The sequence below is a fragment of the Erpetoichthys calabaricus genome, chromosome 6, assembly GCF_900747795.2.
Source record: "Erpetoichthys calabaricus chromosome 6, fErpCal1.3, whole genome shotgun sequence".
Classification (NCBI taxonomy): Eukaryota; Metazoa; Chordata; class Cladistia; order Polypteriformes; family Polypteridae; genus Erpetoichthys; species Erpetoichthys calabaricus.
In genome coordinates, this window is record NC_041399.2 from 111,905,313 (window position 1) to 111,922,699 (window position 17,387).

A 17,387-nucleotide genomic window follows, 5' to 3' on the forward strand; every position below is an offset into this window, starting at 1 on the left:
TAGTTGCCTCACATTTTTATGCAATCGTTTTGTTCACCCCACTGAATTAAATTTGAAAGTCTGCACTTCAACTGCATCTGAGTGGTTTCATTTAAAATTCATTGTGGTATTAGAAAAAAGTTGTCTCTGTCCAAATATTTATGGACCTAACTGTAAATACACACTAGCTATGTGACAGTCAAATACAAACCTGAGTTTTTGCAACAGGGATAGACAACCATAACTTTGTAATGCTGCCCGGAGTTTAGAAAGAATCTTTGTATAAACTGCTGGTTTCTTTTTGCTTTTAATGCGGGTTTTATTTTTGTAAACGTTCCCCTTCAACTGCTTTTATAAGGTAACAGTGCAATGGGAGCTGAATCTTTGCAATGTAGTAATTTATTCAACCAAGGATGAGACTTTGAAAAATACGAAATTTTAGTGATTACATGCTTGTTGCTTCTTCCTCTGTGTATTTCTTCAAGCCTACATGTTATCTGTACATAGGCATTTTAGCAGTTCACTCCATATTGACAGACATTGCTGTATAAATCAAGACTGAGTAAACTAAGTTATTATCTTGCACTGGAATTGCTACATCATTAGTGATAAATAAAGGGGCTAGAGACTAAAATAAGACTTATTCCCTGGCTTCTAGCTATATACCACTGGTTATGTTAGGTAGTGCAGAGGGATTGGCTGATTGCGTATCTACCAGGAATCTTCCAGAAAATATTAAAGTGGTACACCATCCTGCAACACCTGCAAAGTGAACATAAAAGTTGTATTTGAAGATTGATGGATTTCATACATATGCTATGAAAGGTAAGTGAACAGCTTACTGAAACACAATGTGAATTACTCTTAATTGTGGTAAATTAAAGATACAATAATGCTTGCTGCTCTCCATGTCAAATTGCCTATTTGTGTAAAAGTGTTTTAGCACCACACATGCACACACTCTACATCTTCAGCAACATCTTACAAGACAACGTGCAGTTGTGTTTATATGTTTCCAAGATGTATTTTCCAAATGCCTACAAAGGGACAAAGACTCTATGGTCAGAATTGACCCAAATGTACCTAATGGCCCATAAAATGAATTAATAGCTTAGTGAAATAGTTCTAATTTCTCCATATTTCCTGCAGAAAAAACACAAAAATAAAAATGCAAAATGAGGGATCAGTGCACACTGTCATAATATGCAATTAAACTATAGGCTTTTTAGGGAAGGTGTAGCTACTATGACTTTTAAGTGAAACAGCTTTAGTGGGGTGGGTGGTATAAGCATACTAAGTCTAAGTATACAGTATAAACAAACATAAGTATACTGGTAGAAGTATATACCATGATATGGATTTGGATATACTGTTTATAATAGTAAAGAATGTATTTTGAGGTTTACATAAATTGAGCCAGGACTTTAGAGATATTTACTATTGCTCTATCAGTTTAAAATTCTGCCATACTTAAGCCATAACTGTGAAAGTGCTTATCTTTGTGATATTCTGAATATTCTGCTAAACCTGAATTGCGACTCTTAAGCGTTCATACTGCATGTTCAGGACTCATCTGAGGTTAGTATGGGAATTATCACACTGGCACCCTTTTACCTCTACCACAAAAAGAAACAGATGTTTAGTGTGTTTGCATAAAAACACAACAACATACCTATGGAGAAAAATGGGGAAGGTACGGTTAACAAGACAGGAATATGGAATTGTTGAGAGTCTGGGAACAGTTCAGATTTAAAGTTGGATCACAAGCAGAAACTGGTTCTCTGCCAGCTATGTCATATGTCTATTTTAGAGTGATACAAGCAATTTCAACTATCACCAAAGCACAAAATATTCATGCAAGTACGAGAATGTACTCTGAATCAACATGTTCAGTTTCCAAGAATGCCCTAATTGGCCAAAAAGCACCTGCGCATACCTGTCACAAGTACACCGTTCTACAAGAGCATTCAGCGCTGGTGACCCACCAGAGATCTGCACTCGAGCCAGGGAATGTTGACAAGCTTGTGTAGAAAATAAACTAAACCTTCCTGTGTTAACAGCAAAATGACACCCTTTATTGGCTAACTAAAAAGATTGCAATATGCAAGCTTTCGAGGCAGCTCAGGCCCCTTCTTCAGCAAGATGTAATGATTACACTATTACTAATTACACTATTACTAATTATCTGAGGGCCTGAAATTGTTCACTTCTGATGTGAAGTTATGTTACTTTCACTGTATAAATCTATCAGCACTGAAATTTAGACCATTCCTGTAAAGATGTCAAAAATACAGCATTTTTTCTACTTTCATTCACTGCAATAAATAATACTCTCTAGCAATCCAATGTTCCATTCTGAACATGAGTTCCCAATAACATCATGACAAAAGAAAATCTAGGCTTTACCTTCCATGTTTAATTCCACATCCTCCCAAAATACATATTTAAGAGAAATACTACTTACTGTGGTTATGGACAGCATCTGATGAGTTAGAGAGAAAAAAACTACAGTCTCTTTGCCGAAAAGCTTGAGAAGCAGAAGAAAACTTTTTTCTGTCAAAAAGGGGAAAAAAAAATAAACCATAAATCACATACAACTTACCCATACACCTCTTATTTCATATAAAATTACACTCAAGCCTTATCATACTACAGAGATGGACAACCAGAGCACTTAACACTGAACCACACTAATATATGTAAGACTACATTTTATTTATATATAAAATATCACAAGTAAATAATCAGCAAAGGAAAACGGGCCAAAAAAATATTGAATGAATCAAAGCGATTAACACACCACATATCTTTACATTTTTATGACACTAGAAACACTGTCTTTTATTTCAAATTGTGCACCTTACAGTAAGGTAATGATAAATTTCAACTAAGAACAAAAAAAGGTTCACTCAGTGTGCTTCTGTGCATCAATCAGGACACTTCTCACACTAACAATGACCTTTTACATTTGATGGATTGTAAAGTTATTGTCTTGTTTGATGCTTCATGTAATATCAGCAATTGTACTATGCCTTGTCCATATGTTTGAGAAGTAATCAAAGCGTTTCTTCACCTTTCAAATGTTTACTATCATAATCGCCCTAGGGTTTCATGGTATTTCACTTCACTAACACCAGTGATTAACATTTTATACCAAAACGAGTTAGTCACCATTTCAGACTCTATGCTACTGAATGAAGCCTGTGCATGCATCCCTTCAGGAATACTTGACTTTAGCATTTAGACTTTATAGGTGTTAATAGCATCATAATGAAAAAACGAACTGGTTTGAGTAATAAATTCTAAAGGTTACAGCATCTAACTACAAACAAGATAAACAAACACTTCCCCATTAGCTCTATTTATTTTTTTATTTTTGGTCACTCAGGCAAAACCCAGCACTGACTTCATTATCAGTAGCGTGCATCATAAAAGTTGCTCCAGCTTGAGATAAAGGCACAGACTCTTTACAATTTCCTCATTTCTCCTCAGTACCTAAAAAACATCTTTCACCTCGTATTCTTGCTTTTTTCTCTCTCAGTAAAAGACTATTGTATCTTCACACCAGAAAGCTTTGTCCCAACTTTCTTTCCTACTTACGAATCAACATCATCTGTATAGGGTATCAGCCAAGTTAATTTCAGAGTCAAGATGTTCATTAAAAAAAAAAAAACCTTTCCCACTTAAAAGGCCCTATATCCATATTAACAATAAGGTCTTTATTGTGAGCATCATGAAACCACGTTCCTTGTTAGGTTTACTTGCTGTTTAATTTACCATGGAGAAATTTTCATGAAAGATCACTACGGTTCAGTGTACCTTCTCTCACACTGAAGCACCTGATGAATACTCATACAAGTATTAATACCTTCATCCTGGCACTGTTAATCTACTGTATATTGGCATTCAGAAGTCCTGCCAAAGAGTCAATAGGGATCAGTGTCTCTTTTGCATGATTAAGCCCTGAAACTCCAGTTTGGAGAGTTGTAACTGCACTAGACTTCCATGCCAAGAGCAAGCTTCAGAAAGGGCTCAACATCAACAGTTGTCATGATGCTATTGGCAACCAGGTTGAGGCAACTGATAACCATTTCTTAACCTTTACTCAATTAGATATTACCTATTTACACAACACAGAATAAGACTATATTTTTAGTTTACATGCATGGCACTTATCTCTAACATAGCACATGCCAAGAGGTAACTGACCATCTTACAAATTTTGATCACCCCTTTGCTAAAGGATTCTAGATACTCTGAAATGAAGGTACTAAAACAACAGAAAATGCCATGTCATTGCTCCAGAAGGAGCTAAGAGAAATAAAGAAAAAAAACTTGTAAGAACGCAAGTTCTTCGGTTTTAAACACAATGTTTTAGAACTTTTTTTTTTTTTTAAAATAGGAAAACTAAAATGTTCGACAACATACCGCTCTGTACACCACCAAGCTACTGACGTGCCCCATCAATCCTTAAAATGGTTAAAACAGCATATGCTCAATGACATTGACAACTGTTATAGAAGATGATTAAAAATGCTTACTGTATGCACCACACTGGGTCCTGAATCCAAGAAAGGTCCGACACTTTTTTCTTAGTCTGAACACCCAGACTACAAACACCAGTATTATCAGTCTCATCTCACTGCTACTTCCTTGCCTGTGTTCTAAATGGTGCAACTCCTAGTGAGGGAGCACTTTCCAGATTAGTAAATTCTGATCTGATTAAGTGTGACATTAGAGCAAACAAAATGGGGAGGACCAACAAAGAAGAAGGGGTTCGAAACCTGTTTCAACAGTGTCTGTATAAGGTCACTTTGTTGTTGCACTTGATTTGATTCAGTTGATCAATTGTGATTTATAGAATCAACCTGCAGTATGACAACAAGGCTTTGTTTTCTTTGTAAAGTGCATTGTGATTTAGGGTATTGGTAGAGGGAAGTGGGGCTTACAAACATTTTTTTTCCTAACCAGTTTTCTGTTTAAAATTGGTTAAATGTTTTTTTACTCACACCCTTAGTAACTACCATTCACCCTGCAACGGGGAGGGGCGAGTCAGTTCTGCATGTAACAGGAATGTTAAAAGTCTTCTTCAGCTCTTAGGAAGCATCTTTGTCTTTTAACTGGAGGGACTCAAGTACAAATCCAACTGGGAAACAAATATGCAGAGCTGAAAAATCCCATAGAACTCCTGGCTACTACCGCCCTTTAAAACAGTGATTCTCAGCTGGAGTAAACTCTTAGGAGAACTGCAAGATCAAGAGCCACACTGGAATTTTTCTGTATATAGTTTAGCTGGATTACATTTACACCTGGCATTAAAATGTCTTCACTGTCCGCATTATGCCCCACTTACGTGCAAAACCAACATATTACAGCTTCTAACTTTTTACTGTTTTAGCATGATGTCAAAGATCTGGCAATTTCATGAAGGAAATGGTAGGTCAACTTACACTGCTAAAACCACTCTGATCACTTCTAAAAACTGCACAGGCGGCTTTCCCAACTCAACTTCTGCCATTACCTGACATGCTGCTTTGGTCTTTTCAGCTGATTTGAATGTTGCATGTGTAAAGAAAATGCATTTGTATTTACCATTTGGGCTAAATGTAGATATTGCTGATGAAAGCACTCCAGTGCTGAAACGACAGGATAACAAAGTAGCTTCAGTAATTAAGTTACAATAAATTGTCTGTAGCAATTTATATTTCATTTTAAAAATTATTTTGATTTTTCATTTTCAGAAATACTTGATGCTTATTTTATATTTATTGGAAGAAATCAATACTTAAGCCCAGTGAACTTTTAGCACATTTGATTATCAAAAATATTTGCAGTGACAAATTCTGCATTTTGGTAATTACTGTTTTTTTATAATCCCTAAAAAAAGAATCAATTTTATGATTAATAAATTCAGTCACTAGAATAAACAACTTTTAAAATAAATATTTAATAAAAACATATAGGCTGTTTCTGAAATGGATTATTAATTGTATGTTAAGGGCTTTATGAAAAAAGATGGGGGGAAAATGGAGAGAGGGGCAGAAGTAACATGTGACCTTGAGTGGTTCTACAAAGTGGCACACTAAGCCATTAAAATAAAGGTCCATTTTCAACATGGAAGAGAGATGTGCAGTGGCAGTGTTCAGCTAGTATTTGCGCATCACTTTTTCCACATTTTGTTATGTTACAGCCTTATTCCAAAATGGATTAAATTCATTTTTTCCTCTTCTACACACAACACCCCATAATGACAACGTGAAAAAAGTTTACTTGAGGTTTTTGCAAATTTATTAAAAATAAAAAATCTGAGAAATCACATGTACATAAGTATTCACAGCCTTTGCTCAATACTTTGTCGATGCACCTTTGGCAGCAATTAGAGCCTCAAGTCTTTTTGAATATGATGCCACAAGCTTGGCACACCTATCCTTGGCCAGTTTCGCCCATTCCTCTTTGCAGCACCCCTCAAGCTCCATCAGGTTGGATTCGAAGCGTAGGTGCACAGCCATTTTAAGATCTCTCCAGAGATGTTCAATCGGATTCAAGTCTGGGCTCTGGCTGGGCCACTTAAGGACATTCAGTGTTGTCCTGAAGCCACTTCTTTGATATCTTGGCTGTGTGCTTAGGGTCGTTGTCCTGCTGAAAGATGAACCGTCGCCCCAGTCTGAGGTCAAGAGCGCTCTGGAGCAGGTTTTCATCCAGGATGTCTCTGTACATTGCTGCAGTCATCTTTCCCTTTATCCTGACTAATCTCCCAGTTCCTGCCGCTGAAAAACATCCCCACAGCATGATGCTGCCACCACCATACTTCACTGTAGGGATGGTATTTGCTTTGGTGATGAGCGGTGCCTGGTTTCCTCCAAACATGACACCTGGCATTCACACCAAAGAGTTCAATCTTTGTCTCATCAGACCAGAGAATTTTCTTTCTCATGGTCTGAGAGTCCTTCAGGTAGGTACCTTTTGGCAAACTCCAGGTGGGCTGCCATGTGCCTTTTAGTAAGGAGTGGCTTCCGTCTGGCCACTCTACCATACAGGCCTGATTGATGGATTGCTGCAGAGATGGTTGTCCTTCTGGAAGGTTCTCCTCTCTCCACAGAGGACCTCTGGAGCTCTGACAGAGTGACCATCAGGTTCTTGGTCACCTCCCTGACTAAGGCCCTTCTCCCCCGATCGCTCAGTTTAGATGGCCGGCCAGCTCTAGGAAGAGACCTGGTGGTTTCGAACTTCTTCCACTTATGGATGATGGAGGCCACTGTGCTCATTGGGACCTTCAAAGCAGCAGAAATTTTTCTGTAACCTTTCCCCGATTTGTCCCTCGAGACAATCCTGTCTCAGAGGTCTACAGACAATTCCTTTGACTTCATGCTTGGTTTGTGCTCTGACATGAACTGTCAACTGTGGGACCTTATATAGACAGGTGTGTGCCTTTCCAAATCATGTCCAATCGACTGAATTTACCACAGGTGGACTCCAATTAAGCTACAGAAACATCTCAAGGATGATCAGGGGAAACAGGATGCACCTGAGCTCAATTTTGAGCTTCATGGCAAAGGCTGTGAATACTTATGTACATATGCTTTCTCAATTTTTTTTATTTTTAACAAATTTGCAAAAATCTCAAGTGAACTTTTTTCACGTTGTCATTATGGGGTGTTGTGTGTAGAAGAGGAAAAAATTAATTTAATCCATTTTGGAATAAGGCTGTAACATAACAAAATGTGGAAAAAGTGATGCGCTGTGAATACTTTCTGGATGCACTGTATTTAAACACAACTATAAAACTGCCAGGGCAGGCATACGCAATGCTTTTTGCAAGACATGTTGATTTTAATAAAGGTGAATCACTCTTAAAAGACTTAAGCAATGACAAATTGACTTCTTTGACTAGCTGCATAGTTTATACAAACAAGTATAACAGTAAATTTGTTTTGAAAGGGCTGCTGTTAGACCAACTGCTTAGAACAGGGGTGTCGAACTCCAGGCCTGGAGAGCCGCAGTAGCTGCAGGTTTTCGTTCTAACCCTTTTCATCAGTGACCAGTTTTCACTGCTAATTAACTCCCTTTCCCTTCCTTTTAACAGCTCTGTTTTTAAGGATTCAGTCCTCCGAGTTGATTCTTTTCTTCACTAAATGGCAGCCAAACAGACATTTTGACATGAAACGAGACGTGAAACGAGCAGACAGATGACCAGCTAAACTGGGATTTTAAACTCCAACCACTCTCTTAATGAGCAGCCAATTCTTGCTGTTAATTAAACCAGTTCTTTAATTCCATAGCTTGCTGCTGCTCTCATTCTGCCACAGCAGACATTTCCAAAACTGTTGATTTTTCTGTTTTTTCTGTGAACATCATCAAAACTTTTTGGTGACCTGAGCAGATCAACCTTACCGAGACCATCACCTTACTTTATTTTCAGATATTGTGTAATGGGCACAGGTGAGGTGCTCATGTGGCGGCTTGTTTTGTGTCTTATTATTGTTTGGCTGCTAATTAAGGAAAAAAAGACAACTAAGGGGCGGAGTCAACACTAAAGCAAAAGAAGTTAGTTAGCAGCAAAAACTGGTCACTAATGAAGATGGTTTGAATGAAAAAACCGAGGCCACTGCAGCCCTCCAGAACTGGAGTTCAACACCCGTGGCTTAGAACTTGAACACCACCCTTTCAAGGCATGAAGGAAATTGTTAACTACCATACTTGATAATAAGCATCTATTATTTTGCCACTTCCATACAGGTTTATGGAAGCATTCCAACAAAGGAAGCTGTGCATTCAGACAGCAGAGAAGCATATTGTGCATAATGTTCTTCAGGCTGTCACTTTCTGTAACATGAACTCACTCAACAGTCTTCAGATCCTTGCTGAACTGTATTTGGTCTTCCTATTGCTCAGTTGTACATTCATATTTTCACCGATGTCTTCAGCAAACAAGCGATTAGAGTACACTACATGACAATTTTTTGCCTAGATAAAAAGTAACAAGGGGGAAAAAAAGCAACTGTTGACTAATGCAGCTTACAAGACAATTTATCTTGACAGAAAAACAACTACAATATTGATGGGTATAAGGGGTTTAATATAATTTTTGAGAATACCACTGTATTATATGCTGTAGGAGGTTAACGCGTATCCCAGTGAGGACAGGGGAGAATACATTACCCAGACAGGAGGCCAACACAATGACGAAAGCAAAACAGCCAGAAGATCAGAGAAATAACTCTGTACAGCAGACAGAAAATAATGGACAGACCAGTGGAAGCTCAGATTAGGGTGCAGTTCCATTCCCTATATGTCTGGAGGCAGAATCCTCATATGCCAACCAAGTTGGGTCACCCACAAGGGTGCTTGGAATTTGGGGTCTGGAAGTGTAACAGTGTTGGGGTCCCTGGGTCTTGTTAGTGGGCACTGTCAGGGGAGGACCTCCCCACTTTCTTTATGGCCCAGAAGACATGGAGTGGCACCAGAAGCATTCCCGGGCCAAACAAAGTTCCTCCGTTCCAGTGAGTCACAGTCAGGAGGCAGCAGGCAACTCACAAGTGGAAGAGAGAAGGAGGGAGGATTGTGAGAATTGTTTAATTTAATGTATACTTTTGTCTTGTTACTGAACAGAGGATTGGGAATAAGTGCCTGGTGAGAACAAAAACCCTTAATTTGATTCTAATAATGTGTGGTACTTTAATGTGTCTGTGGTTTGGGGCTCTCTGGCATCCCCCGGTGGTCACAATGAACTTCTAAATTGTCAATGCTTTCCACTGATTAAATCTGCATTTGTGCCCACTACCATTTAATAATAATACATTTTATTTATATAGCGCCTTTCCCATGCTCAAGGCACTTACAGAATATAATAAAGAACGGCAGAATATACAGTATATAGCATTGTACAAACCAGATAAATAAATAAATGAAGATTAAGACAGTAAATTCTGGGGAAAAAAAAAACAGACAACATAATTGATGGTCTAGCACACACATACAGGTTACATTGGCATCTTGACAGAGAAGTAAACTGAGAGAAAGGTAATAAAGTCAAGTAGAGCTAAAAGCCTTCCTGAACAGATGAGTTTTGAGTTGTTTTTTTTAAAAGAATTCATGGAGTCAGCTGACCTGATTAATTTTGGTAGGTCATTCCAGAGTCTGGGCACTATACAGCTGAAGGCCCTGTCACCCATAGAGTGTAGATTAGTGAGGGGCACAACAAGATTACCAGAATCAGAGGACCTTAGTGGGCAGGCAGGCACATAGTGATGGAGGAGGTCACTGATGTAGTTTGGTGCGAGGTTATTTAAAGCTTTGTAGGTTATTAGTAGGATTTTATATTCGATTCTGTAGGACACAGGGAGCCAGTGAAGACGGAGCAGGATGGGTGTGATGTGCTCGCTGCTGCTGGTTCGAGTAAGGACTCTTGCAGCTGAGTTTTGAATAAGCTGGAGCTGTGATATAAGATTAGAAGGGGCACCTGCCAGTAGGGAATTACAATAATCGATGCGGGATGTGATAAAAAGCATGGACAAGTTTCTCAGCATTAGAGAAGGAGAGGAAGGAGCGAACACGGGATATGTTACGGAGGTGAAAGTAAGAAAGTTTCTTAATGTGATTTATGTGGGCGGAATAAGTGAGGGAGGAATCAAAAATGACACCAAGATTTTTTACAGTAGAGGCAGGTCTGATGAGATCACTGCCAAGATGGACTGGGAAGGAGCTCATTTTATTAAGTTGCATTTTAGTCCCAATTTGCAGGAGTTCAGTTTTATTGCAATTTAATTTTAAAGAGTTCTGCTCCATCCAGGTTTTAATTTCACTAAGGCAGGTTGTGAGCTGAGAAAGCTCTGATGAAGTTCCACTTTTAACATTGAAGTAGAGCTGGGTATCATCTGCATAAAAATGATAACCCAATCCATAACTACGGATAATATGGCCAAGGGGAAGCATATAAATACAGAAAAGCAGAGGACCAAGGACAGAGCCCTGAGGGACTCCTTGTGTGACTGGCACGGAGTTGGATCTGCTGTTGCCAAGACTAACAAACTCTTGCCTATCAGTCAGATAGGACTTGAACCACTGGAGGGCAGTGCCAGAGATACCCAGCATGTTCTCCATTCTGGACAGTAGGATATCATGTCTGACTGTGTCAAATGCTGCACCAGAGCATTGTCCAGAGTCTGCTGCCATAAGCAAATCATTGGTTACCCGTAGCAGAGCAGTTTCACAGCTGTGCCGCGCCCTGAAACCAGACTGAAAGGGTTCCATCAAATTATTAGAGGTTAGGTAATTGGTGAGTTGGGAAGCTACAACACGCTCAAGAACTTTTGACAGGAAAGGTAAGTGGGAAATAGGCCGGAAATTGTTAAGATTGTCAGCATCAAGGCCAGACTTTTTTAACATTGGGGTTACAGAAGCAATTTTAAAAGTGAGCGGCACGGAGCCAGTGTCAAGGGATGAGTTTATTATTGTTGTAACAGTCGGGATTATGGCATGAAGGCAGGATTTAAGTAGTGTGGTGGGGATGGGGTCCAGTACACAAGTAGTCGACCTCATCTTACAAAGCAGGTTATTAACAAACGCAGAAGTGACTGGTGAGAACTTAGAGAAGGAGCTGGATGGAGTGGGAAAACAGGGAGAGATATAAACAGATGATATATTTATGTTAGTTGAATTATTTAGATCTTTAATTTTGTTACGGAAAAAGTGGAGGAATTCCTCACAGACTTCAGTAGAAGAGGTAGTTGGACCAGATGCGGGTTCGAGTAGTTTATTAACTACAGAGAACAAAACCCTTGGGTTATCATGGCCACTTTCTATTATTCTGCCATAATGGGTGTTCTTGGCAGAAGTTAGTGCTTCTCTGTAAGCTCTTTGGTGGTCAGAGAAAGCCTGGATGTGCACGGTGAGGCCAGTCTTACGTGACATTCTCTCAAGGCGTTTGTAAGACTGCAACACACATCAGCAGTTCATGTTTTACTCCAACGGGAAAAAAAAGATACCATATTAAATTAACTTTGCACCTCAAGCATTCTAAAATGACTAAACTATAAGGTACATACAAACAATGTATTGGGCCACCCCTAATTATAAAAAGTCTTAGAAACGGTTGTTCCATATACAGTGGATTCAGAAATTACGCACACTTCATTGTGTTGAACATTTTAATTTTACATGGATACATCTGCCATTTTTGCCCATCACCCTACATTCAATAACTCACAATGTCATGTTTTCAGGAGTTTTGCAAATTTATTAAAAATGTAAAACTGAAAACTTTTATTCATACAAGTATTCAGACAATATTTGGTACAAGCCCCTTTTGGCAGCAATTAACATCTTTAGTCTTCTTGGATGAGCCTCTACAAGCTTTATCCACTTGCATTAGGCCAATTTATCCCATGCTTCCTGGCAATCTTCTCAGCTTCATTAGACTGGATGGGATGCATCTGTAAAGTGAAATTTTCAGTTCTCTCCACAGATGTTCTATGGGGTTTAAGTCTGTGCTTTATCTGAGCCACTCAAAGACAGTCAAGAGACTTGTCCTGAAGCCAATCCAGCATTGTCTTGGCTGCATGCTTTGGGTCATTGTCGTGCTGAAAGGTGAACCGTCAACCTAGTCTAAGGTCAAGGACTTCTCTGTATTTCCCTCAATTCTGTCCAGTTTCCATGCAAAGAACCTCCATAGCCTAATGCTGTCCACACCACCATGCCTCACTCTAGAGATGGTATTAGGCAGGTGATGACTAGTACCTGTTCTTTACCATGCAGTGCTTGGAGATCTGCCCAGAGTTCTTTTTTTTTTTTGTTTTGTTACATCAGACCACGGAAAATCTCTTTTTTGCTCTCAGAGTCCTTTAAATACCATTTGGCAAACTCTACACAAGAGTCAGCCACTCACCACAAACTCCTGATTTGCTGGGAGTGCTGCCCTAGACAGTTGTCCTTCCGACAGGTATTCCCATCTCAGTAAAGGACTTTTGAAGCTCTGTTGGTGTGACCATAGCGTTCTTAGTCTTCTCCCTGACCAAACACTTTCATTTACAGTGATCCCTCGCTATATCGCGCTTCGCCTTTCGTGGCTTCACTCTATCGCGGATTTTATATGTAAGCATATTTAAATATATATCGCAGATTTTTTGCTGGCTCGCGGATTTCTGAGGACAATGGGTCTTTTAATTTCTGGTACATGCTTCCTCAGTTGGTTTGCCCAGTTGATTTCATACAAGGGACGCTATTGGCAGATGGCTGAGAAGCTACCCAACTTACTTTTCTTTCTCTCTCTTTTGCGCTGACTATCTGTGATCCTGACGTAGGGGGTGTGAGCAGGGGGGCTGTTCGCACACCTAGACGATATGGACGCTCGTCTAAAAATGCTGAAAGATTATCTTCACGTTGCTAACTTCTGTGTGCAGCTGCTTAGTGAAGCGACATGCTGCACTGTGCTTCACATACTTAAAAGCTCAAAGGGCACGTATTGATTTTTGACTTTGTCTCTCTCTCTCTCTCTGCTCCTGACGGAGGGGGTGTGAGCTGCCGCCTTCAACGGCTTTGTACTGGCGGTGCTTCGCATACTTAAGCCAAACAGCCCTATTGATTTGTTTGCTTCCCTCTCTGTTCCCTTTGACGAGGAAGATATGTTTGCATTCTTTTAATTGTGAGACAGAACTGTCATCTCTGTCTTGTCATGGAGCACAGTTTAAACTTTTGAAAAAGAGACAAATGTTTGTTTGCAGTGTTTGAATAACGTTCCTGTCTCTCTACAACCTCCTGTGTTTCTGCGCAAATCTGTGACCCAAGCATGACAATATAAAAATAACCATATAAACATATGGTTTCTACTTCGCGGATTTTCTTATTTCGCGGGTGGCTCTGGAATGCAACCCCCGCGATGGAGGAGGGATTACTGTACATTTACATTTACGTCATTTAGCAGACGCTCTTATCCAGAGCGACTTACAACAGTGCTTAGTAGTCTACGACTGTTCTTCAGTCTTTAAGGCTAGGATTAAATCTACTGTCATTAAACAAGTTACCGCTGACCAAGTTGTACACAAAACCATGCTAGAAGAAAATAGTAAGTTGTTAGTACAAAATTTTTTTTTTTTTTTTTTTTTTTGAGAAAAAGGGTAGAAAAAAAGTATGGGGACTTTAGTCCAAGTGCTGTTGAAAGAAGTGTGTCTTCAGACGACGTTTGAAGACAGTGAGGGTCTCCGCTGTTCGTACAGCAAGAGGAAGTTCGTTCCACCACTGAGGAGCCAACACTGCAAAAAGAGTCTTGATGCATGTCGTCCTCTTCTTTTAAGTAAGGGTGGTTCGAGACGAGCAGTGCTTGATGTTCTGAGAGAGTGAAAAGTGACACGCTGCTTAACCAGTGCTGATATGTAAGGTGGTGCAGTTCCAGTTTTGGCCTTAAAGGCAAGGGTTAGGGTTTTGAACCTGATGCGGGCAGCCACAGGGAGCCAGTGCAGGTTCCGCAGCAGAGGTGTAGTGTGTGAGAATTTGGGAATATTAAAAATGAGTCTTGCAGCTGCATTCTGGATCAATTGAAGTGGTCGTGTTGCCTTTAGTGAAAGTCCAGACATCAGAGAGTTGCAGTAGTCCAGTTACTCAGTTCAGCTGGACAGTCATCACTAGGAAAAGTCCTAGCAGGGGTATATGATTACCACAAAATTCATAATTGACAATTATTTCCCTTGACATTGTAACTATGATTATTAATTTTGATTAATAACACTACAATAAGATATGTATTTTGTTCCAACTGCATATACTGGATTCTGCATACATAAGAGTATAACAGACCTTCCATTTAACAGTTTTCTAGGGAATCACTTAAAAACTGTTAAAGTAAAATTGTCAAGTGCTGAATTAGTTGAAGAATTAAACATTTAGTGTTTAAATCAATATTGTTTTTTTTTTTAACTAAATACATTCCCCTTCAGAAGTATTGGAACAGCAAGGCTAATTAATTTGTTTTGATCAGAGTTTCAGCATTTATTCCCTGGTATTTATATCTAGATATGTTCAACAACAAAACATAGCACAGACCACCCAGTTTTTCAAGTGATCAAAAGTATTGGAACAAAATCTTTTCAATGAAATTAAAGTCAAAAATGCTTAACATCTGGTTGCATATCCCTTGCTCACAGTAACTACATCAAGCCTACTACCCACAGACTTCACCAGACTTCTTGTTTCTTTATTGGTTATGCCTTTTCAGGCTTTTACCACATCATATTTTGTTGTCTGTTGTGTGGCTTTTCTTCCTTCAGTCTTCTCTTCAGGAGGTGAAGTGCATGTTCAATTAGGTTAAGATCTGGTGATTGACTTGGCCAGTCCAAAACCTTCCATTTTTTCCCCACCGATGAAGTCCTTTGTTGAAGTGGAAATGTGTTTTGTATCACTGTCTTGCTGCATAATAAAGTTCCTACAAATTAGTTTGGATGCATTTTTCCATAAATTGGCAGACAATATGTTTCTGTAGACTTGTGAGTTCATTCAACTACCACCATTAGTTACATCATCAATAAAAATGATTGAGCCTGTTCCAGAAGCAGCCACACAAGCTCAAACCATGACACAACCTCCACCATGCTTCACAGATGAGCTTGTATGTTTAGGATCATGGGCAGATCCTTTCTTTCTACATACTTTGGCCTTTCCATCACTTTGTTTATTCTGTGTCTCAAATAGTCAATAAAACTTTGTTCCAGATCTGTTGTGGCTCATCTCTGTACTTTTTTGCAAATTTTAATCTGCCTTTCTTATTTTACTGCTGATGAGTGGTTTGCATCTTGCAGTATGGCCTCTATATTGTTGTTCTCCTTCATATGGTGGACTGTGATATTTCCACTCCTGCTCTTTGGGGGTTATTCATGATGTTATGGACTATCATTTGGGGTTTTTTCTTTACTGTTGTCACCATCTGTCTGACATCAGTTGTTGTTTTCCTTGGACAACTACTTCAGTGCCTGTTGCTCAGTATAACAATGGTTTCCTTCTCTTTCAGGACATTCCAAATTGAGGTACTGGCTATGCCCAATGTTTCTAAAATACCTCCATCCAATGAATTTTTGCCCTTTTCTCAGCATTAGAATGGTATGTTTTTCTCCCATAGATAGCCGTCTGGTCTTCATGTTGGTCTACCCTTCTTAACTACAAATGCAGTCTTCACAGGTGAAAGACAAATCTTAAACGGAGAATAGATATCCAGGAATTCTTATTAATCAATGTTATATGACACACCTTGGTAACAAGAAACACCAGTCACTTATCATGTTCCAATACTTTTGTTCACTTGAAAAGCTGGGTGGTTTGATACAAATTTTGCTATGTTCTATGTTGTTTAACATATCTACATGTACAGTAAATACTATGGAGTAAAAGCTGAACGTCTGATCTCTCTTCTCATATCCACCTTTTGATCTCACACACAAATGTCTTCAGTATATAGAATTAACAAATTAACTGGCCTTGCTGTTCAAATACTTTTGGAGGGAACTGTATATAGGACACTTCTTAAAAATATTTCTGTCACAGTTTTTGTAATACTTTTAATTATTTGAACATCAGTAACTTACTGTATCACAACAAACATCTTTAACCCAGAACAAAAGTTGCTTCTGAAAAACTAGCCATTACCAATCACCATTCAAAAAGAAATGTTAAATATGCGAATGTAAAATTGGTTTCTGCTGTATTAAGAGAACAGAAATGGCATGCCAAAAAAGTACAGAATAAATTTTTAAATGACGGTAATGTAATATTAAGAAGTTAATGTAAACTCAGTCTGACAGTTCTATTGTACTAGTATGGGAAAGCATTAAATATTAACATATAATAAGCTCAATAAATACTTAGATAAAACACATTGATTGTTACATGCTGCTGCTTATATGACATTTACAGTATATATGTGTGCAAGAATACACATACAGCACCATCACATAAAAAAAACACCACTGTGTAAATACTTTTGAAGGTCGCTACATGCTTATATGGTATTTAAACTTTATCAGGAAACTAACTTTTATCTATGTAAGATACGCCAATATTGTAATAAAACAGACAACATGCTATGCACAGTGTAACCTTAGAATAAAAGTCATAAGATTCTCAGACAACTTTGAAGTACAGCCTATGACCAAAGCTCAGGAGTCAGTTCAGAGTCCAACACGGATTGGAATGGCATTCAGTAGTGTTGCCCCATAATTTCGTAATCATGCAAGCTTGCTGCTTCTCCTTCAAGATGCAGGTGGCCACGGCAACTCTCTGTTCTTTAGCAGCTGCATCTTCTTTCTTGAGGAATGCTAGCTGTTTGCAAGCATCTGCTTTTCAGCGTAAATCCCTCTTCAATTTAATAAACCATTACACACTATAGTGCTTCTGTTGTTACACTCAACGAAAAATCGGCTGCAGTTCCA

The 17,387-nt window shown here is 38.9% G+C and overlaps 1 protein-coding gene across 2 annotated transcripts in view; it reads right to left on the bottom strand.

The window, feature by feature from the left end:
• The window catches only part of zcchc2 (zinc finger, CCHC domain containing 2), a 137,825-nt gene that overhangs the window by 65,764 nt on the left and 54,674 nt on the right, over nt 1–17,387 (bottom strand). For both annotated transcript variants that reach the window (XM_028803861.2, XM_028803860.2), the window contains exon 4: nt 2,444–2,532. In XM_028803861.2, the coding sequence (XP_028659694.1) occupies nt 2,444–2,532 (89 nt within the window). The remainder of the gene's footprint in view (nt 1–2,443; nt 2,533–17,387) is intronic.